The sequence below is a fragment of the Pyxicephalus adspersus genome, chromosome 7, assembly GCF_032062135.1.
Source record: "Pyxicephalus adspersus chromosome 7, UCB_Pads_2.0, whole genome shotgun sequence".
Lineage (NCBI taxonomy): Eukaryota > Metazoa > Chordata > Amphibia > Anura > Pyxicephalidae > Pyxicephalus > Pyxicephalus adspersus.
Window position 1 is genome coordinate 29,680,889 of NC_092864.1, and position 24,698 is coordinate 29,705,586.

The following is a 24,698-nucleotide window of genomic DNA, read 5'->3' on the forward strand; positions in this document are numbered from 1 at the left end:
TTCACTGATAAAAGTGTATCCTCTCCAGCTTTGGAGAGCTTTATTAAATCAGGGCCATTGAGTATGCTGGGATTTGTAGTACTCCCAACATTTGTAACATCTCCTACCCTTTAAAATTGTACAACTGTAACATTGGCTGAACATTAGTGACCGTGCTGCAGATAGATCTCACGCTTCGCTGACCATCCTTCATATCCGCTGATGTCACAGAGCGCAGCGCTCTCATGTCTCCCCTTTGGCATCGATGATTCACATAGCAGAAGCCTATTCTGGCAGACCAGAACGACGCACTCCATGAACCGCGATAGGAGGGGGCCATTCCGACAAGTAACGATCCGGCCTCCTGCTGTTTCCTTCTCATGCAGATGGGATGACGCGAACACAATGGCAATTTCATAAGATTTGTGCCCATTGTTATGCCGCTTTCTGTCTCATTTACTTGCAGGGACATTGCAGAGGCTGTAAATGCCGCCATGGATGGCCATTGCCCGGTATGGAGTGTGCAATTACGATTTTGGGATGCGCTGCAATGGACTTTTTTCATTACTGTCTGATTTTATAAATGATGGAAAATGTCCTGAAATTTCAAGCCCGCTTTTAAAGATGAACTCCAAGCAGATACAAAAGACTCAAAATGCAGCCTAGTATTCATTATTACAATTTATAATATATTTTAAATGTAAGCAGTGCAATTCCCTGAATTTATCTGGTGCCAGCTAAGTTTAGACTGGGAGAAGGAGCACAAGGAGCCAATCAAATGTGCTCTTGCACTGGTAAAAGAAATGAGCAGAATAAAATGAGAATATCTCATCATTCTTCTGCTTCTCCTTTCACGATCCAGTCACAAGATGGGGCTGGAGCTAGGCCTGTAAATGTTGAATATTGGCACCAGAGAAGAAGCAGCTCTCCTGCCTGGCCAGACAGAGCTGTGTTTGTACACGGTAATAACCTGCAAGCACTGCAACAAGAGGGCAGCTTATATATTGAAGAAGACAGTACAAATGGCCAGAATCAGCCATTTTTTAGTAAAAGATTGGCCCCATCAGTCCCGCTCTGCTGGAACTCTTTGAGACAGTGTTTCATGGAAATGTTGTCCCGTACCAGCAGCCAAGACAGTGTCAGTCCTGAGTTCAGGCAGTAGAAAGTTCAGCTTCCATGGAAGCCCCATAGCTTGATATTGGGCTGACATGTCTGCTAGGTCAGGGAGGGAATACAACTAAATAACAGCACACACACCACTCCCTGATAAGAAAGCTGCACCATAATACTGACTTGCAGGCGATTTGATAAGAAGAAGGGGGCATGGGCAGCATAAGCTGACTTTTCATTTGGGTGGAAGGTCCGCCTTCTAAAGGCAAGTGCTAATATTCTGGGACTTGTAGTTCTTCATTAGGGCCGATTTTGGATGTAATAAAGGGTCAGAACATGAAAAATATACACTCCAATTACAGGTGGGTGCTGGGGTCATTCAGCGACTCCATCATTATGTACTCCATCCTGGGCTGCCCAGCTCCACTCCCCAACCTAGAACATAGGAAAAAAGAACAGAAAATAGGTTGGTGATAAAGTGCCGTCATCTCACCTATACAGACGATGTCCATGAAGCCGTACATTCCGTAACAGATCTGGAAGAGCAAGTCCTGCCGCTGCCACTTTGCTGACGGGCTGAATGTTGACCAGATGAGCCACGAGATGCTGGCGATGAGGAACAGGGAACCCAAGATGGCCGCTGCAATCTGTACTTTCTCAATCACTGTCAAGGAGATGGCTTGCCACTGCAAATAAAATAAATATCTGTTTTTTATTCATATAGCACCAACATATTACATGGCGCAGTAAAATTGAATGCCTCGTACAGATATCTGATCTTTCATGATCATTTTTAGTAACAAATGAACAAATGAGCACTGTTTACTCAGCATCAATCTGTACTATGGAGAAGGGAGAATGAGCAAGCAGCACCCTGCTGTGCTCTCTTCCATAGGAGCGCACAATGGTCTTTCCTCATTATTTGTTCATGGCTGTGGCAGGTTGATGAGTGCCATCAGAGGATCACTGTACACATGTCAGATTTTCACCCTAGATGAGCAATTGCCCCCAATTCTGGGATAATCTGTGACCCAAATCTTCCCAGGCCAATAGATGAGCTTGCCCCCGCTTTACCATGGTTTGTTATTCCTGCCATGTGTATAATTGTGCATTGCAGGACATCTCAGGATTTGATTATCTGCTGCTCTTTAGCACTTTTTCAGTGACTACAATTGTTGTATAAATAAACCACTTCAAATGAAAAAATACAGCTGGTTGGCAAGGTATTTAGCAGTAAGCATTCTTATTGGCTGGTGGTTGTTTGGAGGGGCTCGCCCCCTGATGCCTATCCACCAATAGGAACGCTCATAGCCATACACATTGTTTTCAGTGGATACAATTGGTGGGTTGGAGATACTATTCACTGGCCACTGTACATGCAGATCAAGAACCACTAAGTGTTGCGGATTCAGGTATTCACAATCTGAGCATTGACTCTGAACAGAAGTCAAGCCATGGCCCTTTTTCCTGGGCAACCTAATAGTGGCCCCCACATCATGCAATAATCCCAACCTGGACATAGGAAGAGATTCAGTGCCCAATACCCCAAGGGCACAGGTCACATCATCACTGTGGATGAGTCACAACCTCCATACTGCTGCTGAATGGAGGCAACAGAGGGTAAGTGGGCTGTTAGGTAGAGGGAGAATCTAAAGAAAACCTGTTACCATGCATGAACAAAAAACAGATTTGTATTAGACTATTGCTGAGCTCTCCCTTCAACTCAGAATAAGTTAGCCCACGGCACAGAAATGGTCTGACGTACCTTTACCTGAAGAGGGTTTTTTGTGCTTATGGCAATAACGTGGTACTTGTAATAACACAATTCACAGCTCCAGGATCCGCGCTCGCTGATCCATTTAATAAGACAGGGCTGGTGGGTACACCGCACGGATCCGTCACAGCGGCAAGGACTCAGCAACTCCCCCTGCAGGATTGAGAATATACAACACAATTACTCCAATAGGTATTGGATGGCAAACAGATACAGAAAACAGACTGACAACACGTTACAATCTGATTCTAATATCAACCAATCACAGCAGTGTGAGGGTACTCCGGATTTTATACAAATTGAATTTGGCTGAAATTTTTTTGTTAAATACTGGGTCACTGGTCCCTTAATTCCAAGCATGGACACACATATGGAATTAAAGGGAAATCTCACTAAAGTAAAGGAAAATTTCCTCTTAGTTGTCACTAGGTCAGGTGACCCCCAGTGGGAGGTTTACTCTCACTTCCTGTTTCAGTAACAATTTTACAACTTTTGATTTCCTTTATCCATCATGTCTTGGTGATAAATGACCTCCAGGGGAAATAAAGTGAGATATAGATAGCATACAGCAATACTGGTGCCTGGGACCAGGAGAGAATATCCAATTAGTAATTGTGGTATCCACCCCTATAAAGATAACTCTAAATATTGAGGCACCAAAGATTTTAGTTTAAGTTATTATACCACAGTTGGATACAGTTAGAATTCAAAATGTATTAACTACACATATGAAAAATTATCAACACTTTGAACATATAAAAGAGTTACAATATCAGTGTGATGGAGGCAGGTAAATACATGTTTTTTGTACACAGTTTACATAAATTGAATAGTTTCACTTAATACATAATTCTCATATATAGAATAATTTCACTTGGTAACGCGTTTTAGAGTCTTCTCTGCTTCATCAGACTAGAAACTATGTTAGATAAACATGGACTACACACTCTGATTGGCAAATAATACAATTTTTGCAAACATTTTTTACATTTCACAAGTTATAGATTTATGGGATGGATTTACACCAGGACATTTTGTCCTGAGTTTCCAGCAATGTAAGAAGTGTGATGGATACCCGTGACCCCTGTTCTCTGTTGGCTGTGCTGTATGTCACATATTCCTGACACATGCAGTCTGTAGATCAGTGTATCTCAGCCAGGGATCCTCCAGAGGTTGCTGGGGGTTCCTTGAGCAATGAGCAGTTTGTGCCTATCAGGTAAGTATAACTGACACCAATGATCTTTTTGGCTATCTGTAAGGGTGACATTCTTCCCAATGGCCAGCAATGTAAGAGACACTCTTCCACTGACCACCACACTAATGTACTGTGAGCTGTACATATAGTAAATATAGAAGGGGCTCCCTGAAGACCTGAAAGTTATTTAAAGGGTTCCCCCATGTTGTAGGCGATGGTGTACATTGTATATTCCTAAATGCTTTACCTATTCGCTGTGCTATACATTACATACTCCTTATAAAGGTGTTTTTCCCTCAAAATATGCTGGCCGTTCTATAGTCAGTAAACCCAAAGTCCATTTTATTCTAAGCTCAAAGTGTTGATTCACTGTCTATATTCATCATACAGACTTACAATCTTTATTTTTGGAAATGTGATTCGTTGTTCAAGGATTATGGAGGTCTTTGAGTCACTTGTGTAATTGTGATAAGATGAATATAACAATTGCAGCAATTAAGGTAAACTTTGGTACGTAATGAAGGTCAGTCTGGATACCATAGGCACTGGGAAGGGGTGTACTGGACAGGCTCAGACCTGTGATGGGAAAGTTGGTGGGTTCTGGCATCATGACATGACTAAAGGGGTGACACCTGACTCCCCGCGCCTGGAGCCAGTAAATTTAGTGGTCCGTCGGCCCAAAAAGGTTGGCGACCACTGATTTAGGAGGATTGGGGAAGTAGCACACAATAGGATCAGGGATATAAATTGGTGGGTATGTAGTGAGGGTTTAAGAAACAGAAGAAGATGGGTGGGTGAAGTTGTGGCATTGGGTTTTAGGGGCTCTTTTAATTGTGCAGAAAGTACGACCAAGCCTACTAGGATGAAGAAGAGACTTGCAGAGAGTGGGGGCAGCTCTAGAGAAGTCTTGGAGCCATGCATTTGATGAGGTTATGAGTGAGGAAGTCATTCATAGGTCATTGGAGGAGCGAAGAAATAATAATGACGTAGTATTATAATTAAAAACTCAAATGTTTATGACTTATGTGCTATATATCCTGCAAGTAGGGTCAGACTCCAAGCATGCTCCTTTAAGCTGCACCCAAAATGTAAAACAATGTACCTATGACCATTTCTCACCATGACACGCTGAATATTGTCCCTGCACCACATGGTCTCTCTTTCTCATGTTCTAAACTTAGAATGGTTTTCTGAAATATTTTAAAAGAACAGTATTTAAAATGCAAAATATATACATTCCAGTTTTGGAAATATAATGCAGTGTAGGGGTTTAATTCACAGGCAGCTCAACATGCAGCACATAAGTGGGTGCGCTGGGTTACAATTCACTTTTATTGGCACACCAAAAGCACCTTAAGAATGCATCACCATGCACCATGTGACCGTGTACTTTAAAAAATAAAGCTTTGACTACATTGGTAGGAGCTGAACTGTATTTGGCTAATGAATTAGCAGCTGAGTGCAGAGCATTGCAACATAAATATCAATGCATGTGCAGCACATTCCTATAGTATCCAAGGATTGTTAAAAATGCGACACAAAAGGGCTCTCGGTCAGACCTCCAGCATGATTTTTATTTATATAACAGCACTTTTTTTCTGATTAGCCATTTGATAAAAGAGCAATTAGCTGACAAGGTTGCCGCTTTTATAGTGGCTGTTCTCATAGGAAATAGTGGAGATCAGCTGTGCTTTTTTGAAATACCCTGAACGCTACTTTTGCTGCATCTTGTATGTGGCTGCAATGAAAATGGCTGCGTATGCTACTTACAAATATGACAATAAGTTACTTAGTTCAACTGGAAGGAGCTTCTGAAAGTAATTACAAAGGTATTACATGACCCATATTCTACACTTTTACAATGAATGCCAGGGACAAAAAACTAAATAAATATGACATTCTTAAATTGGAGATCAGGTTGCTGGGACTAGAGCAATATCGCATTGGCTTAAAAAAAAAAAGATAAGCCCGTATTGGGTCAATTTCTATTTTTTCTCACTAATGGTAGGAAAAGACCCCTCAGGGGCGGAGCTGATTTAAAAGTGCCTGTCGAGGCCATAAACCAATTATCAGGTCAGCGAAGCTTTATTCAGATATCCTGCGATTGGCTCATCACTGTTGCCCCCCATACTACCGCCGTGCTGCATGACCGCCTGCACACACATCCCACAGCACAGAACTATTTTCAGCACATGCTTTGCTTACACTGTAAATTCACATCTGTTACATAACTGAAACTGGACGGCTACATCCAGGGTAACAGAAATAATGAGGATTTTACAGCGGCGGCACCTGCTGAACAGCAATCTATCATCCTGCACACGCTGCAAAATGTGGAAAAGAACATTGTAATCAAAAACGCTCAACCCATCCCTGCACGGCTGCAAATATCAATTCAAGGCATTCAGTTTGTAAAAAGCGGCCTCATTGTTTCCAGGAAGACATGACAGGCCTGGCTGTGCCTCTTCCTAAATAGTAATTCCTGGTAATAATAAAACACCAAAATAATGCAGTTCTGGTCATGTTCACAGTATGCATCTGATGCGTTTGTGCAATGTGGTTTTGCTCCTGAAAATCATGCAGGTTTTATTTTTGGAATGTTAGGCGGCTTGTTTCAAAGGCCCTGATTTATTAACGTTCTCCAAGGCTGGAGAGAATACACTTTCATCAGTGAAGCTGGGTAACTCAGCAAACCTGGAATGGATTTCCTAAAAGTCGTTAGCTATTAGTTAGCAAATGTTTTTAATCCTGGACCAGATCCATTTCAGGTTTGCTGGATCACCCAGCTTCACTGCTGAAAGTGTATTCCCTCCAGCCTTGGAGAACTTAATAAATTAGGGCCAAAGAGTGAGTTGCTCCAATGCAGAGTATAGTCATGAATGCTGGAAACACAGGGGCATGTCTATTTGCTGCAGCAGCACTTAGGTACATTTGAGTTTTCCCTGTTTTGTCTCTTGGAAGACATTTCTTAGTAGAAGCCAGGGGTTTACTGCTTCCTATGACAGGGCTGAGACTTTGGTTAAAGCCAAAACAAAACCTCTGTGTACAGTCCAGGTATTTCTCACCCCCTGTCTTGGCCTTCATCTACTATGTTCATCATTTCACTATGGGGTGACCTCAGACTCCTAATTGTACACCCGTGTTGTCACCCTGTACTACTGATGGAGAATGCAGGCAGCCATTCTGACCCACATTGCTGAGGTATTGCCCATCCTTGTCAATCTGCAGAACAATGATGTGCAGCTGACACTGCAGTAAGTGGTTGTAGAGAGGAAGGAGAATGGAGATGCAAAGAAATGGGAAAAAAAGAAGAATAAAAAGCATTTGTGATCATTAACAATACACAATGGGTCTGATTTATTAAAGCTCTCCAAGGATGGAGAGGATACACTTTCATCAGTGAAGCTGGGTGATCCAGCAAACCTGGAATGGATTTCTTTAAAGTATTTTGCTATTTGATAGTAATTGTTTTGAATCCTGGACCAGATAAATTCCAGGTTTGCTAGGTCACCTAACTTCACTGATGAAAGTGTATCCTCTCCAGCCTTGGAGAGCTTTAATAATTAGGCCCAAAGTTTTACCAAATGCCATCTGTTTAGGATTCACATGTAAGCAGCTATAATACTCTGTAATCTGACAATGTTATGATCTCACACTGTTAGGCACTCTAAAGAGCTGGGAGCCAGTGTGGCAGTTAACAGGCAGTATATAAAGGGTGACCTATATTTTCAGTGTTTATATAGACTTTTCTATATATATATTGAACCAATCTGACCGCCTTCTATCGGGCAAAATCCAATTGTGTGAAAACTTATTGAAGTCAGAATTTTACTATCCTGAGCACCTCTATTTAGGATCAATGCAAACAATTGAAGGGCTGTGTAATGTATTGCTGTTATGCCCTTTTAGAAGCTGTGGGACAGTGTGTGAGCAGAGACAGATAGGGCAGCAACTGTGAGAGATCAGCTGACTTCTGACCCCTGACCGCCAAGTGGAAGTGCCAGGCTCAGGTGAAGCACCTAAAGCTTAATAAGAAAATCAGCGATTTATTTACTTTATTAATTTAGCGATAAGCCTGCACAGATTTGATTATATGGTTTCATTGGGCACATGCCCAATCAGGACTGGTTCTCTGGAAATGGCATTTGTACCCTTTACAAAAATACATAAAGAAGAAACAATGAAAATAAGTAATAATAATGAAATAATGAAACAATTCTTGCCCCTTCCTGCCCAGGGCACTGCCATCTCCAATACTTTTTAGACATTTTCCGGCAACACAAAAAGTGGAGTCACCCTTTAAATCTAACCCTGAACCGGTAGCACTCCCCTGTCCACCTGAGTACAGGCAGTATCGCCATGATTGTAGTTTATTCTGTGTATGAGTACAATGCTTTCCGCTATGATCCGTTGAGCTTTCCCTGGCAGGCATGCCATTGAACCAGAAGAGAAGGGCGCTTATCCTGACAGGCCACCGGCATGGGGCCTATACTTATTCTAGCGACTTACTCCAGGTAATTTTTGCCTATTTGCAGCAATAAAAATTGCCAGTTATTTCAGTCAACGGGCAAGTGGCTCCGAGTGAAATAGGTCAGACCAGGAGGCATAGCAATGAGTGTGCAACGGCAGTATGAAGTGTGACAGGATAACCTGGCGGGTGGGGGAAAAGGGCTAAAGGAACCGAGAAATGCCACCAAATATCAATGAGAAGAATGCCCGCTGGAAGAACTGAAGTCATTTTTAGCAGCATTTTATTGGGAAGCAGAGTAATGGAGGAACCATAATAGGGGCTCAATGACCACCAATGTAAGAACGGATGATATTGCCGCTCCCCATTGATTGCCATCATAGGGAAAGCTGTATTTTGGGGCACCCTGGCCAACACACACATGATTCATCTCATTCCCCTATCATCACTGACCACATCTACTTTAGTTTGCTTATGCCCCGTTATGGGATGGTTATTGTTGGTGTGTTTTTATGGCACATCTTTTTTTGGGGTTGCCCACCCCTGAGCTATAGAAAACTAAACTATAAAAAGTGTACAAATCCAGGCACATATAAGGCATTTATATCATTATCACTCCATAACCCCTAGGTAACTGCTAGTTTTCTGTACCAACAAGGTACAATGGCATGTAGCAGCAAATAAATTGTGCATGAAAGCACAATGCTCCCGAGGAAGACCCTTGCTGCATACAACTGCATTTGTGGTCACCGATGTGCACTATACAATGGAAAAGTGTGGGAAATTTTCTCAGGGCTTAAAAAATGGTAATTAGTGCAATAGTAGTTCCATCTGTGAGGGGATTGTGCTGGTGGTTTTGTTGGGGTAACACCTAGTGCTACTGTATTCAAACTCTGCATTACTGTTCCTGTTCCTTTGCAGGGCACTGCCATTTTCTTTCTTCGCTTCCTTCTTGCAATCTTCGACCACATTTATTGGCTGGGCAGTGTGCAAATTCATTTATTCCCAGCACAGCTTTTTTTGCCAGAAACCTGGAGCGATCAGGCAGCTAAGTGGCATTACTGCAATAGAGATATCGCCTGTCCATTTCTGCAATCATGACCTACCTGATTATGCAAACTCAAAAGTGGAACTTCTTTGGAGTTCAGGGGCTCATTCTCATGTAGTGTGATGTGTTACATGCATTGCCATATGGGAATGTGTGCTTTATCGCAATGTGCCGTGCACATACGTTGGTGTTCCGGATTGCCAGCACAGAGAATGTCATTTATTAATGTTTAACAGAACGCATTGCAAACCTTTAGCAGAAATAAGCCCCAAATCAAACTTCTAGCCATGTGATTATACAATTCTCATTTACCTCCTCTGCAAACCCCTTGATTTTTTAAAACTTAGGATGTTCATCCTGTGTCAGCTTTGTAAATTTGTCCTCATTTATTGTATTAAAAAAAAAAGAGTTGCCAATGACGCCTTATTGTGTATTATATAGACGAAGTACCACAATCCTGGCTTTTATGATTGTCAGCTGAAACTTTCTCATGTGTAATATCAAATGCAGCCAATTTTAGGCACATTAATGTCAAGGTTACAACTGATGTCACAGAAATAATGTGCTCAGACATTGCACTAAGAACCTTCACTTGCTTGTTACACTGTGCAACTTGTCTAGATATAACCCTGCAAAAGGCAACACAATCAGACCCAGTGCTCCCAGAAATCAGCACTTGTTGGCAGTCCTGGTCAGACACGCCCACTTGCTTCTTCTGTAATATAAGTCTGTGGGAGGTGACTAGTGTTGAGGGGTGTGGCTATTACTCTGCTCTGCCAGAACTGAGCTGGCTTCTGGAAAGATAACAAGATTGCATGTAATTTGGTAGGTGCAGTCTGCATAATCTGATTATTCACATCATAGAAACCACTTAATTCAATGAATCTCTAGGGTGGAGGGAAGTACCCACTCAGGAGCTTTTCACTCACATGGTAGACACTTTGTGTGTTGATAGCTTACAAGCAGTAACTGACACCAATTTCCTTAATTAAGTAATCATCAGGATCTCAGTTACTAGCTATGGTGGGAAGAAAGGTACCAAAATACTCTGATCAGTTCTTACATTTTTTGTGCTTCCTTAACCTCCAACTCTAAGCCCCTGGGCCATCCTCCACCCCTCCAGTGCTCTACCCAGAAATCTTTTTGCTATTGTTTATATTTAGCACACACATTCTTTTTCCCCTCATTTCCAGCACTGGTTGGTCCACAGTAATACAGAAAGCACCATTGAAATCATCTCTGCACCCTGTGAATGGAGGGCCTGTTGATGTTCCTGACGCCCTGTACTCACAGTATGTCCTAAGGTTTCTGAGTTGAATATTGGTGTGAGTGTTTCAGTCTGAGGACATTTAGTGGTGAAAATGAAGTACTACAGCACCTGAGAACAGGTGAATATTGTAGTGAGAGCAGATTTGTATTTACTTTAGAATCTAAAATAGAATAGCCCAGGATTGGGCTTTATTATCTGTCCAACCTAGGAACCATGCATGTAACATAGCACAACCAGTACTGCACATAGGAGTCTACTGACCTTTTTCTCCAAATTTAGCAACTGATGCACATTTCCTAATTGAAAGAAGTTTTTCTCTAGTCATTACGTTCCATGGTGGTGAAAAATACCAAAGTGCTTTGATCAGTCCTTACATTTCCTGTATCTCCTAATATGCCACTCCAAGCCCCTGGTCCCAACCCTACCACTCCAGTGCTCTACCCAGAGGCTCACAGTAGTATTTTTTATTTTATATTTCTAACAGCTACTTTTTTACAATATAGTTACATGTAAAATCCAATATAGTTACATGTAAAAATCCTCTTCTTATTTGCCTCTTTTTTTATGTACAAGAATCTTCTCATACATTATCATGGACACCAATGTAACACTGTACTCACAGTATTCCATTATGTGAGTGCAGGGGCCAGCAGTGTCCATGATGATGGACAAGAATCTTCTCATACATTATTATGGGCACCAATGTACCACTAAACTCACAGTATGTCCTCAGTTTAATAATGTTGTGAGTCTTTCTGTCTGAGACTGAGGACATCTAGTGGTGAAAATGAATTACTACAGCACCAGCTTGGTGAATATTGTAATAATAATAATAATATTAATAATAGGTATTAATATTATTATTATTATTATTTTTAATAATAATAATACATGCATTTATATAGTGCTGACATATTACACATATTAGAGCTGTTTTTTATTTTACTTGCTGCTGGGGAACCTTAAAAAAAAATGCACAGCATTGGGTTTTGATATTGGTCTACCCCAAAAAGCATGCAATATGGTACAACCAGGGCAGCAAACCATGTTCTGTGTCGGTCAGCCCTATTTTGACCCATTTTAGCACTTCTGTGGCTACATATCCCTCAGGTCTGTAGGGAGGATGGTAATTTGTTATACAGGATGATTACTGGAACCTTTTCATAGAATCCAATACAAATAACTTTAGCGATGGCTCAATGAATACATTTGGTCTCAACTGAGGTTTTTGCTTGCTGTTCTTAAAACAAGTTGTACATTTTTTTTCCAGCAGCATTTCTCGCCTGTTTAATCCCTATGTGAGATGCTGTGCTTGTAGAACCGGCCAGATCCAGTTTCTCTGCCCAAATTCTCAGGGATGCTGGGATTAAGCAAAATACCAGTGCAGATAGCAGAAAATAAATAGCAGCATTTTAATTTGTACAATGTGTCTGCGTTCCCTGAGAAGATTCTTGTACATTGTGATTTAAATGATGTGAAACAAATGGGCCGTCTCCCTCTCGCTGTGTATTAGCAGCCCGATGCCAAAGAACAAGCAAGATCTTACCAGGCAATTGAATCTAAATCATGATCAATTCTGAGGAGGAAGTAATAGGGGATGTCTTACATAGGGAAGACTCAGCTGGGGTTCTGGACCAAGAAAAGGATTCACAAGGCTCTCCAAAGCTCTGTCAGGATTGATTTAGGTGAAAGAATATATAGAACAGATGCAAAAATATTACAGAGACTTTGCTTGGCTTGGAAAGACTTTAAAGAAAAATGTAGCTAAGCATCTTCCCTGCGCTAAGTAGAGGCTTTCAGAATAAAGCTATGATTGTGAACAGATGTGTTCAACTTGGGTGAAAATCTGACATATGCACAGAGGGTCCCTGACATCGTTCATCAATCCACTGGGGCGGATAGATGAACTATCAATTTGGGATGGCCATTATGCATTCCCATGGAGGAAGGCACAGCAGGGCGACTCTGGCTCGTCCTACCCTTTCCTCTCTCCATAGAACAAAATGGCTCGGTGTAATCAATTCTCATTTGTTCATCTGTCACTAGAAACAATAAGGAAAGATTATATCCAGCAACAGTCATCTGATGTCCATCTGGCATTTGTATGGGGTTGGCTGTAATGATATAATGTTTAGGACTCTGGTCCAGGACTTCTGTGCACAAGGGATGGGGTCTGGGGAAGGACCAGGAGCTCACAGATAATGCAGTACAGAGGATTCCAGCAGATACAAGTCCAGAATACAGAGCCAGAGGCCATACACTGGTATTTAGTCCACCAGACAAGGACAGAGACAAAGCAGAGTCAGGAACTAATCTGCTCCTAAATTCCCCTTCAGCTGTGCACAGCCTCGGAGTTTGTGCTGGGGATGCCGAGAAATTACATCTCAGGCTGCACGGCTAAAGGGAAGCAGGGGATTCTGCTATTTCCTTGTTCTCCTTGCTGCTGCAAATGCCACTGATGGATAGAATAAACAGGCTGTGATGCTGTGTCAGTGCACAGTGTGGGATCGCCAGGCAGATAGGCGTCTCCTAACAGTATGTTGCTTTATTGTTGATGAGCACTAGCTTGTGTTGTGTTGAGACAGCCTATTTGAATGAATGGACAAAAAAATGATATGGCTCATATATCTCCAACGTATTTACCACAACCCATTGTATTGCACTATTGTGAACTGTGGTGCTTTGCGGGTGCTCCCAAGGTATATTGGGTTATTACATTGGGATGACATTTAACATTTATGGCACTATAATATGGACTTCACTAACCCTTAGGTGTATTTTTTGAGACACAAACAAAATCGCAAGGCTATGTTCAGACTGGCAATGAGGTTCTGGTGTAGTTACCAAATTCTCATGCCAGTGAAGCACTGCCTTGGGGGAGAAGCCACAAATAGCTTTACCCAAGGCAGTCCCACAGAGAATAAATAGGGGTGGCGATAAGCCATACAAAATTGCTCATTGTTGCCAGCTGTCACAAGTGCAGATGATGGCTCTTTAAGAACCAGGTGGGGTTTGAGTGACCGAGCAGCTGGCAAGGTGCAGCCACTGGTAGCCACACAGGATTGCTTGAACCTGAACCTTATCTAATGGTGACTTAACACCTGGGCCCTGCTACAGGATATGAGAAGGGGTCTGAGCCTTAGTTCCATTCCCACTACTCCAGATAATTTATGTTTTGTTTTAAATGTAAGATTTTTGCTGTCTGTATTCAGATTGAAGACATTCACCCTATTTGCTCTGGTGGCCATGATTAGCAAACAGAAATAAGGTAGCTTTATAACCATATTCATTACCCCCCTGGTGACAACTTTCTCTTTAACACCACCCAAAACTTTAATTTTAAACTCTCCTTTAATTCTGCCAACCACAATGTAGTGCTATGGTCAATACAAAGCCATTGATATACTGATATTTCAGATAGGTCCTCATATTGGAAATATTTGGAAAATCTAATGTTGATTACACAAAGATTATATGCTCATATAGTAAATACATCATGAGCTTTGGAAGACAGTAGTGCCGGTGTGGCATCACTGAGATGTTTTCATTACCATCTGCTTGAGAAGTATCCTTTGTTTTTTGCGCAGGTCACAAGACTGAAAAAACCTGCTGGGGTTCCTCTTTAATTTATACCCCTTCGTTCCACTTACATCTGCTAATCTATCTAAGAGCTGACTGTGCCTATTTTCAGAGTTTGTAGATGTTGGCTCCGGGAACAATTCTGCATCCGCTACCACGACACCGTGCGTTTACTATTTATTCCCATTGCCACTTAGGCTTCACACCTCCGTCTGCTAAAATATGATTTCTGTGAAAGCTGCTACGAGTTAATCCCTTGAAACCTGAAATAAACTGTCAAATTGTTCCTTGTGAGCGCAAAGCCTTATTAGTTCTGTGGTGACAAATATTTCACGTTTCCAAGAGGCACATTAAGATAAGATGAGATTTCATTCCTGCTTTTAAAGGGATTGTTCTTGGTGAAAACCAGATCAGCACATTGTTTTCTCTTTATGTTTATACAATGCGGTTACGTTTTTCTGTTGTGTAATGACTTACATGAAATGATGAGAATGAACAGCTTGACACATTCCCTCACTGGTTGTATCTCATCCTTTGTAATCTGGTTCGGGCAGGCCTGTCATTTCTATGGCCTCACGTATCTGACTTAAAGAGAACCTCAGAAGGAGCCTACAAATAGCCCAGCTTCTACTGCTAACCTAAGGCTAGGTTCAGATGGGGGGTAAGTTTGTGGGGTGGTTGTTGCTTCCTTATGAACCATGCCTGTGCTTGAGAATCTTTATCAGCCTTTCTTGAACTTTAAGACATGAGGGAACCCTTAAAATAACTTTCAGGTCTTCAGGGAACCCCTGCTATAATTATAATATCCACAGCTCACAGTACATTAGTGTGGTGGTCAGTAGGAAGAATGCCTCTTACATTGCTGGCCATTGGGGAAGAATGTCACCCTTACAGATAGCCAAAAAGGTCATTGGGGTCACTTAAACTGACTCAAGATGCAAAAAGAAGTTCATTGCTCAAGAAACCCCCAGCAATCACTAGTAGGTGGTTCAGCGCTACCCTCAAGTGTTGATACATTGGTTCCAGCACCGCAGTGCGGCAGCTAACGACTGAGAAGGTGGCAATCGCTGGAAACCCCCCATAAATGTTTGTTTCTACCACCTCTCTGAACTCGGAATCCAAGCTCCGGGGCTCTCATTGTTAGGACTGATTTTTACTTTGAATACATTTTTTATATAATTTTGGCATGTCAGCTGTAAAGTGGTCTGTTGCATTTCTTCTTGCATGTTCAAGAGCACTTAAGATACATTTTTTTAATTATATTTAGTTTTAATATGTATTTTACAGGGAGCACGACAGTACAGAGACAAAGTCCTCTGGAACCCAAGGCACAGATGCCAAAGAGTGCCCCTACATAAGCCCAACTAAAGTTGAGCTGGATGGAGTTTGCACATGATTATTATCATTATTAATATTATTATTAAACAGTATTTATATAGCGCCAACATAATACACAGCTCTGTACATCAAATAGGGTTTGCTAAGATACAAACAATCACACCAGAGAAGGAGAGGACTGCCCAGAAGAGCAGGATACAGTGCCTGGGCTAGTTCAGGGTACCGAGGAGCCAATTCCTGCCCACAAGTCCTAGAATTTCTACATTGTGGCCCATGGAAGTATGAAATAATTGGGGGTAGGAGTTGCAACATGGGTAAATGTTACAACAGAGCAAAATTCAAATTCAAGGGTTTGAACAGTACAATGAGTGATAAGGAGTAATATTATCTAGTATTTATATAGTGCCGACATATTACGCAGTGCTTCACAAAGTCTATTGCCATATCACTAATTGTTCCTCAAAGGGGTCTCACAATCTAATGCCCCTAACATAGTCATGTCTTTACAGTCTAAGGTCAATTTTAGGAGAAGCCAATTAACCTAATTGCATGTTTTTTTGGAATGTGGAAGGAAACCGGAGTACCCAGATGAAACCCATGCAAACAGGAGGCGAATCTCAGAATTCCATTGGGATAGTGACCTGGCTGAGATTCAAACCTGGGACCTAAAGCTGCAAAGGCCACTGTGGCACCCGTATGAGTATAATGATGGTATTGAACTATTTAAGGTTAAGTGTTAATAATGGGATCAATAATCCCTAAAGTTACTTTACCAGAACCAAACCTCAAATAAATAATTTATGAATAAAGGTTGCATTAGGTTTGTTCAGAAATTAATGCAGAGATGGGCTTGCTGTCCAGTAACAGTTCTGTCATGCAGAATACACATCATGAGCTGTCAGTTTGACAGCTTGGTCCTGCACACTGCAATTCATAACTGGGATACTATGAGGGCAGGAGACGCTCTCATCCCAGCTGTGCTGCCCCATTCCAATCCTCAAAACAGATGGCTCTGCCTTGACCTGGCCCTAAAGAAGGGCAATCTCTGACTGTGTACAGCCATTTCCTTTGTAAAGGATAGGACCTTGGACATATGAGAAACACCCAATAAACATTTTATCTAAGGCAAAGGGTAAAAATTGTATGTCCAAGGCTTTTTTTTATCTCATTCTTCATCCCTTTGTGGTGAAATTAACACTACCAGTCTTTTTTGGCTTACAGACCCAGGAACCTCAGAGGATCTTCTGGCAGATCTACAAGGATAGACCAAGACATTGGCTGGGGTCTTCAAATATCCATTGGACGGAGGTAATAGATTTCAATTGGGGTGGCAGGACCAATGAGTTGGGTATTTATTGTGTTATGCTCATTGGACCTAAGAACTTTGGTACAAAGAGAGAAAAGAGAAGGAACAAGGGGAAGGAGAAGAAGGTGATAGAGACGGAGAAAAGAATGAAAAGGGAGACATTAAAACAAAGATTTGGATGAAGATGGAAGATTTTGAGGGAGCGTTTATAAAAAAAAAAGAAATGAAAGACAAAGAAAAGATAATCAGTTAGGTTTTCCTGTTTTCAGTTGTGCTCTGCCAGGGGTCTCCTGTAATTGGAAATTGGATGCTGTATATGAAAACATCTGTCTTTGGCTATCATTAGCCAGGGGATCGGATTCTACAGAGTCCTCTGTGGACGCAGATCAGCCCATAATGGTAAAAATCACTGGGAAAATTTGCAGCCTGGATGAAATTTCTCCCAGTATGCTCATCTCTATATGTTAATTTAGTACTTTACAAAGAAACTGCATGTGTGCGCTCAAACAAACACTTACAGCGCTGTCACACAGCAGACATGCTCAGTATTTGTTAGCTGGCGAGAATGCGGACAGATAGCAACAGATCTCTCATTCATTATAACAGCGGGGCAGGCATGTGAGCATGCAGGGCCCTCGTCTCTCAAAGATCTAATAAAAGCTACTTTACCTCATTTACTTTCTAACCTAAGAAGCATTATGCACCCCAGTGACAGTCTGCACAGATATTCATCTGCCTCTTACGTTTCCTGAAAAGCCTTTTCACTGCAGGTAATGGGAATTACAGAGATACAGCTGAATATTCAGTTTTAAATTATTAGGCCTTTACAGACTTATTTACGAAAGATTTATATTTTGCTGCTTATTTAGCTTTACTTATTGTGTGTCTGATTAGTCACCGGGGGTTTAAATACTGCTGCCCTGCAAACTTTCAACAAAGCAAAACAATGGTAAAACCCAAATGACGTCACAGACATTTTCCCTTTATAATCCTTTACTTAGGAATGCCTTAAAATGGAAATATTTTCCCTGTCCCCATCTCCTGTGCTCCATACTGGTCAAGATGTTTAGAGACCACAACCCTCATCAGGCTCACCCAGACCAAGGTAAAAAAGGGGGGCATGTCTGACCAGGTCTGATCCCATACAATGCAATGGGCATTGTAGTCAGACTCTGCTGCCTAATATATAGTCATATTTGAGTCTGATTTATTACAGCTCTTCAAGACAGGAGAAGATAAACTATAATGATAGAACCTGGGTGACCCTGAAATCTGTAATGGATCTGGTTCAGAATTAAAAAAATTTGCCAACTAATAACAAATAATTCATTCCAGGTTTGCTGGATCACCCAGTTTTTCCCATGATAGTCTACCTTCTCCAGTCTCAGACAGCTTTAATTAATCAGGCTCACTGTGCAATTGCTTTTATAGGATAGTGAAGGTAAAACTGTAAAAAAGTAGATTTTTAATATAATAGCTATATGAATATATATTTCCGTGACTTTACCTGAGCTTCCAATAAAGAAGCCCTTTATGGGACTCTGGTATTTGATACTGCTCCCCCACCTTTTAGAGTGTAAGCTCCTCTGGGTATGGTCCTCTCCTCCTCCTGTGTCACTGTCTATATCTGTCAGTCATTTGCAATGCCTAATAAATGTACAGCGCTGTGTAATATGTTGGCACTATTAAATTCCTGTTTATTATTATTAGTATTAATAATAATAATATTCATACTAATATTAATAATATTAATACTGCTATGCACACTCAAAAGCAGGATACAAGGATGAGCATCCCCCTTGGCGGAATCACTTTGGTGGTGGATGTTTCTGTGCAAAAGCACAGTGTGTTCCATCAAGTGTTCCCAGTTGCAATTGTAAAAGATCAATTTGAACAATGATATCACTTGGTAAACACCGCGGTCATTGGTCACCATGATAGATGTTGGATTTGTATTGCTGGTTGATTCTGGATGCACTTTTTGATAAATAAACTTTATTTTTAATGTTGAGAAATACGTGTTTTTTTTCAGTAGTTTTTCATGGTGTGCACATGTGTGGTCTGTTTATATTAACCCTGTGAAGGAAGGGATACTAATGTTCCCTTGTACTCATTCCTTTAAAGCAGCCTTTCTCAAACTTTTTAATCAGGGAGGACTCTTGAAAATAACTTTCAGGTCTTCAGGGAACCCCTTCTATAATTACTATATCCACAGCTCATTGTATATTAGTGTGGTGGTCAATGGGATGAATTCCTCTTACATTGCTGGTCATTGGAAAGAATGTCACCCTTACAAAAAGATCATTGACGTCAATGGTACCTGACCTAAAAACTCCAAATTACTCATTGCTCAAGGAATCCCTAGAAAACTTTGGATGAACCCTGGTTCCTCCAGAAATACTGATCCAGGGGATTCCAGACAACTGATCCCCCTCATTAAAGGGGCTCCCAGATTCCACCATAAGCTCCCCAACCTTCCCTTTTTGGGAACTGGATGTGGAGAAGAGACCTGGTCCTTCAATATTGTAGCAGTGGTGGACGTCGCCAACAGTGTACAAAACTAACTTGAAGCCCTCTGCCCCACTGACTTAGGGACCCCGTAGGGGTCCTTATTGGAGGACAGTCTGGGCAGTGGCACACTTTGCTCCTTCCTCTGTCTGGAATATTAGTTCCAGTTTAAATCATTCCTCAATCGTGTTGTTTAAAGATGTGTTAAAGCTACATAAAAACACCCTTATCTTGATGAACAATATAGGAATATTTTGCAGTGCCCCGTTCCTCATGGCTTCTTTCTTCTCTTCTCTGATAGTAGTTTGGCTGCTAGCATCCACTTTGCCCAGATAACCCCCCGCCCCCAGTATACTTTGCAAGCTGTTGCATTTAGGCGTAGCTCTGCTCATCTCCAGCAACGAGATGGTGAGACTGTTTACTTATTTCAACTGCACATGTTTGGGTAGTTCAAAGCAAACAGGAACTTGCTTATCACTATATTTTTTTGAAGCAAATATTCTCACAATTTAGGGATCTATTCATAAAATGTTTTGTCCCAACATTCAAAAATTCACCCAACATTTACCTAAAATGTATACATCTTTGACATTGGATTCTATTTGAAAAATGTATGACAATGAGCACAGGTTGATTTGCACATTTACTAATTAATCCAATGTAACAAAAATTTTGACATTGGTGGATGTTGGGTAAAGATCGCTTAGAGTGATAAGATTCTTAATACCTCTGGTACATCAACCCAATTGTATGAGATGAGGTAGTTAATTGTCAGACACAAATTGGGTTTATTTACACATTCGTGTTTAACCTGGAACAAGACTTTTAGAAACTGGAAACATAATGGGGACTTTTAAGGTAGCAGTTAATTTGAACACTGAATATATTTGGATAAAACAATTGTTTTGTTACAACCAAAGTTCTAAAAGAAAATACAAATAATTTATCCACCATATCAACGTTTTTCCGTCATGTCATCAGGAGAATGGAGAACCCATATGCTATATTGATGTAAGTGAAATAGGGACGTATGGTACCATGCAATGTGCGGGTATTTTAATATGCAGTACATACAGGGTGAAGAATGAAGACGAAGACAACTTGGACCACTTTATGAAGAGTGAATTTGTATATTTAAAATCCTTTTGCAATGGCTAAACAATGTGGGATAATGTTCCAGAGGAATGTATACAGAGGAATCCACCCCTACCACAGTAAGGCATAGCCTTCTTTTAATGGCAGTCCTGCTTCCTTGTAATTGGATTGCGCTCAAAAGATTTTGTGCATGGTTGTCGCTGCCTGTTTCATATACTAGGTCTGTCTTAAAATAACGAGACAGATAATATAACTGACTTTTATTTATATGACAATGTTTGTCCCCTTTACTATTCCCTCCAATGCTGTCTTGTTTCCCACTGGTGGAAGGTGTGAAACAGATCAGTTTCTGTCAGCTGCTTCTAGATATCTAGATGTTTCTTTCTTTATTGCATCCATTGACTCAAAGTGTGTTCCTTTAATAACCAATTTCAATTTAGAAAAAAGAAAAGAGCTTCAAGGTGACAAATCTGGTGAATATGGAGGATGCTTTATTGGTCACAGAAAGTGCTGAGAAGGAGCATTGTCCTGATGAAGAATGAAACCATTTCCCACATTTCTGCCGTCTTATCCTGACTCTTTCTCTCAGCTTTGTCTTCCTTATAATAATGTTGGGTCACTGTTGTGCCTTCTGGAACCCATTCTGACAAAATGACGCCCTTCATGTCACAAAACACGATGATCATGGCTGTGAGTTTGGACTTTTTGATTCTTGGTGATGAAGGTGTTTCCAGTGACTGTGGTTTTGTTTCAGGATCATACTGGAAGATCCAGGTTTCCTCACAAGTGATGACTTTATGAAAATGGTTTGGCTCCACCTCAAGTTGCTGCAGAATGTCAGTGCAAATTCCCTTACGGCACTTTTTTTGCTCTGGGGTGAAATTTTACTAAGAATATCAAATTGACACTTTGCTCAACTTTTACTTAACACAACAGCATTAAACGGTGACTGACAACTAACTAAAAGCAGAGTGCCGGCGTTTGTGCTGCATGTTTGGAGAAGTTTACACATTCATGGCAAGAGATCATAATCATCCCACTGCTTTGTGATAGAGACAGACCTCATTATTTCATAGACAGACCTCGTACAGTTTAAAAAAATTATAATACTAGAGTCTGCATCTACTTAGTAAGGTCTTTTGCAACTATTCAGGGACAGTAGCAAACCCTGTGCATTATATATGTATGATTTTATAAGCAGAAACACCAATTAGACCTGACTGCACCTTTTCACAGCATTTGTGGCTTATTACTATTTATTCTGTTTTACACATATAGTATAGTATTTGCAATTGGAGAGAAGATACACTTCTCTGCTTCAAACGAGAGAAATCTGTGCACTATACCTGACCCAGGATTAGCGATGATTCATTAGCGCAGATTATCTGGCTGGAATTCAGCAACTTGCACTTGCAGCAATGGTGAGCAGAGGATAAAACAGCCAAGCAGTTGGGAAGCTAATTAGAAGCTGTTCAGCCACAAGAAAGCAGTACTGTCTGATACTAGAGAAGGGTTGGATAAGGTGGGACTATATATCAGGGAATGGGGAGGGGGCGTTGGAGAAGGGAGGAATGTTAACAGAGGACAGAGTAGGATGGACAAGATAGAACTATGAACAAGGAACACAGAATTGGAGGAGGTGGGACTGTGAACAGGGAACAGAGGAGAAATGAAGAATGTGAGACTGTATATAGGGAACAGAGATGGGTTGGAGTAGGTAAGACTAATAACAGAAAACACAGAAAGTCGGTCAAGGTGGCACTGCGAACATAAAAAACAGAAGTTGAGAAAGTGAGACTGTAAACTAGGAACAGAGAAATGGAAGGGGATTGTTACAGAAAGTTGGAATGGGTTGAAGAAAGTAGAACTATTAACATGCAAAAGAAAGATGGACAAAATGGAACTGTAAACAAAGAACAGAGAAGGGTTAGAGAAGGTGGGACTGTTAACAGAGGACAGATGAGAACTGGAGAAGTTGGGACTGTGAACACTGAACAGAATGGGTTGAAAAAGGAGGGAATGTTAACAGGAAACAGTGGGGCCATGAACAAGCAACAGAGGATAAATGCAGTGGAAACAAGAAATAAAAATGGGTTGGAGTAGATGACACTATGAACAGGTATGGGTTGGAGAAGCTGGGACTATGAACAAAGATGGGTTGGAGAAGTTGGGACTATAAACAGGGATGGGTTGGAGTAGATGGCACTATGAACAGGGATGGGTTGGAGAAGCTGAGACTATGAACAGGGATGGGTTGGAGAAGCTGGGACTATGAACAGGTATGGGTTGGAGAAGCTGGGACTATGAACAAAGATAGGTTGGAGAAGTTGGGACTATAAACAGGGATGGGTTGGAGTAGATGGCACTATGAACAGGGATGGGTTGGAGAAGTTGGGACTATGAACAGGGATGGGTTGGAATAGATGGCACTATGAACAGGGATGGGTTGGAGACGTTGGGACTATGAACAAGCAGATAAGATCTGACTGAACAGTGAAGAAAGATGGGTTTGGGAAAGTGGGACAAATAACAGGCAAAATAAATTTTTGGACAATAGGGGCCCGAGAACAAGAATGGTCAGATAAAGTGGAACTATGAACAGGGAAAAGAGAATGGTTGGAGAAGGTTGGACTGTGAGCAGAAAACAAAGAGGGGTTGGAGAAAATAAGGACTACTAACAAGGAACAGGGAAGATTTGGAGGAGGTTGGACTAAAAGGTGAACAGAAAGGAGCTGGGCAATATTTTTTGAGAGACTGAGTGGAAGCAACTGATCTGAACAAACGATATCCAACTCCATTAAACCATTATTTTACCGGCATTTAGAGCATCCCAGTCTGGAAAGTAGAAGGTGACCTTGAATGATGGCTGAAAAAAAATGGTGCAGCTCTTTTGGAGAGAAATAAGATTAACGTTTGGAGGGGACGTACTGTGATCTTTGAGATATAATAAATACCTAGAAATATTATAGATGCACATTATTATGCATGTATGTAACATAAAACAATATATCTGATGGCAGGTCCACTTTGATTATATATTTCTAGGCTGCTCATGTGATCAGGGTACATATACACTTTCTACGCCGCTAGCTTCTGGACAAGCGAAGTGGACATTGTGTCTGCCCTGCCAACGAGCCGCATTGATCTGTGGAGAGCTGAGTGCTAAGTTACAGAGTCCCGGGGGGTAGACTGGACGCTTTTACAAGCAGCATTACCTCTTGGAGAACTGCAGATGTAGCGGAGAAGGATTAGATGTACTGGGCAATTTTAGTCCATAACAAAGGAGATTAATGCAGGATCATAGCAGTGTTTAGGAGGTAAAATAGGAGACACGGCCACTGAAAAGAGACCAATTGCAGGTCTCTGACTGGAGATATCTCAGCAAGCCAAAGGACAGACGCTGAGATAGCCAGAGCCAGCCTGGAATGTACAAAATCAGGTTAGCTGCTTTGTAGAATCTGTATGGTGTCACCTGGCCTACTAAAATGGAATGGATTTCATCTGCCACTTTTTTAAGGCTGCCCCATTTCAAACCCATCTGTCCTTTTTTCTTCCAGGACTGTCTCTCCTTTAAAGCCCTGCCTCAACCAAACATCTACACGCACAGATAAAATACATATATGGGGTTTTTTATACTATTTAAAGATTATGTCTGTCATTCCAGGCCTGATATTTACATAGATTCACCATTCAACACAGAGACCTGATTTTTTGCTAAGGGTTATAGGTCTTGCCCCTCCCCCAGGCTGGACTGGACAGTGAATGGAGCTGCAGCAGAAATGTTAATATTTCTCTGTCCCTGTTTTCTCTATCAGCATGGTATTTTGTTAGCATGTGACCACTATAAAGCAACTCATAAGCTCTTCTGCTGCTTCTGTCTATTGGTCTGAGCCAATTCAGCTACCCTGTTTCCCCGATGATAAGACACTGTCTTATTTTTTTTTGAAGGCCAAAATATGCTCTAGGGCTTATTTTCAGGGGGATGCCTTATTTACCCATGAAGAAGACTACAGTACACAGTTATTGTT

At 41.2% G+C, this 24,698-nt stretch overlaps 1 protein-coding gene across 1 annotated transcript in view; it reads right to left on the reverse strand.

Moving 5' to 3' along the window:
- The window catches only part of MARCHF4 (membrane associated ring-CH-type finger 4), a 49,027-nt gene that overhangs the window by 13,730 nt on the left and 10,599 nt on the right, over window positions 1-24,698 (reverse strand). Inside the window, exons 2-3 of the mRNA XM_072417960.1 lie at window positions 2,855-3,016; window positions 1,583-1,775 (exon numbers count right to left, since the gene is read on the reverse strand). Coding sequence (XP_072274061.1) covers window positions 1,583-1,775; window positions 2,855-3,016 — 355 coding nt within the window. The remainder of the gene's footprint in view (window positions 1-1,582; window positions 1,776-2,854; window positions 3,017-24,698) is intronic.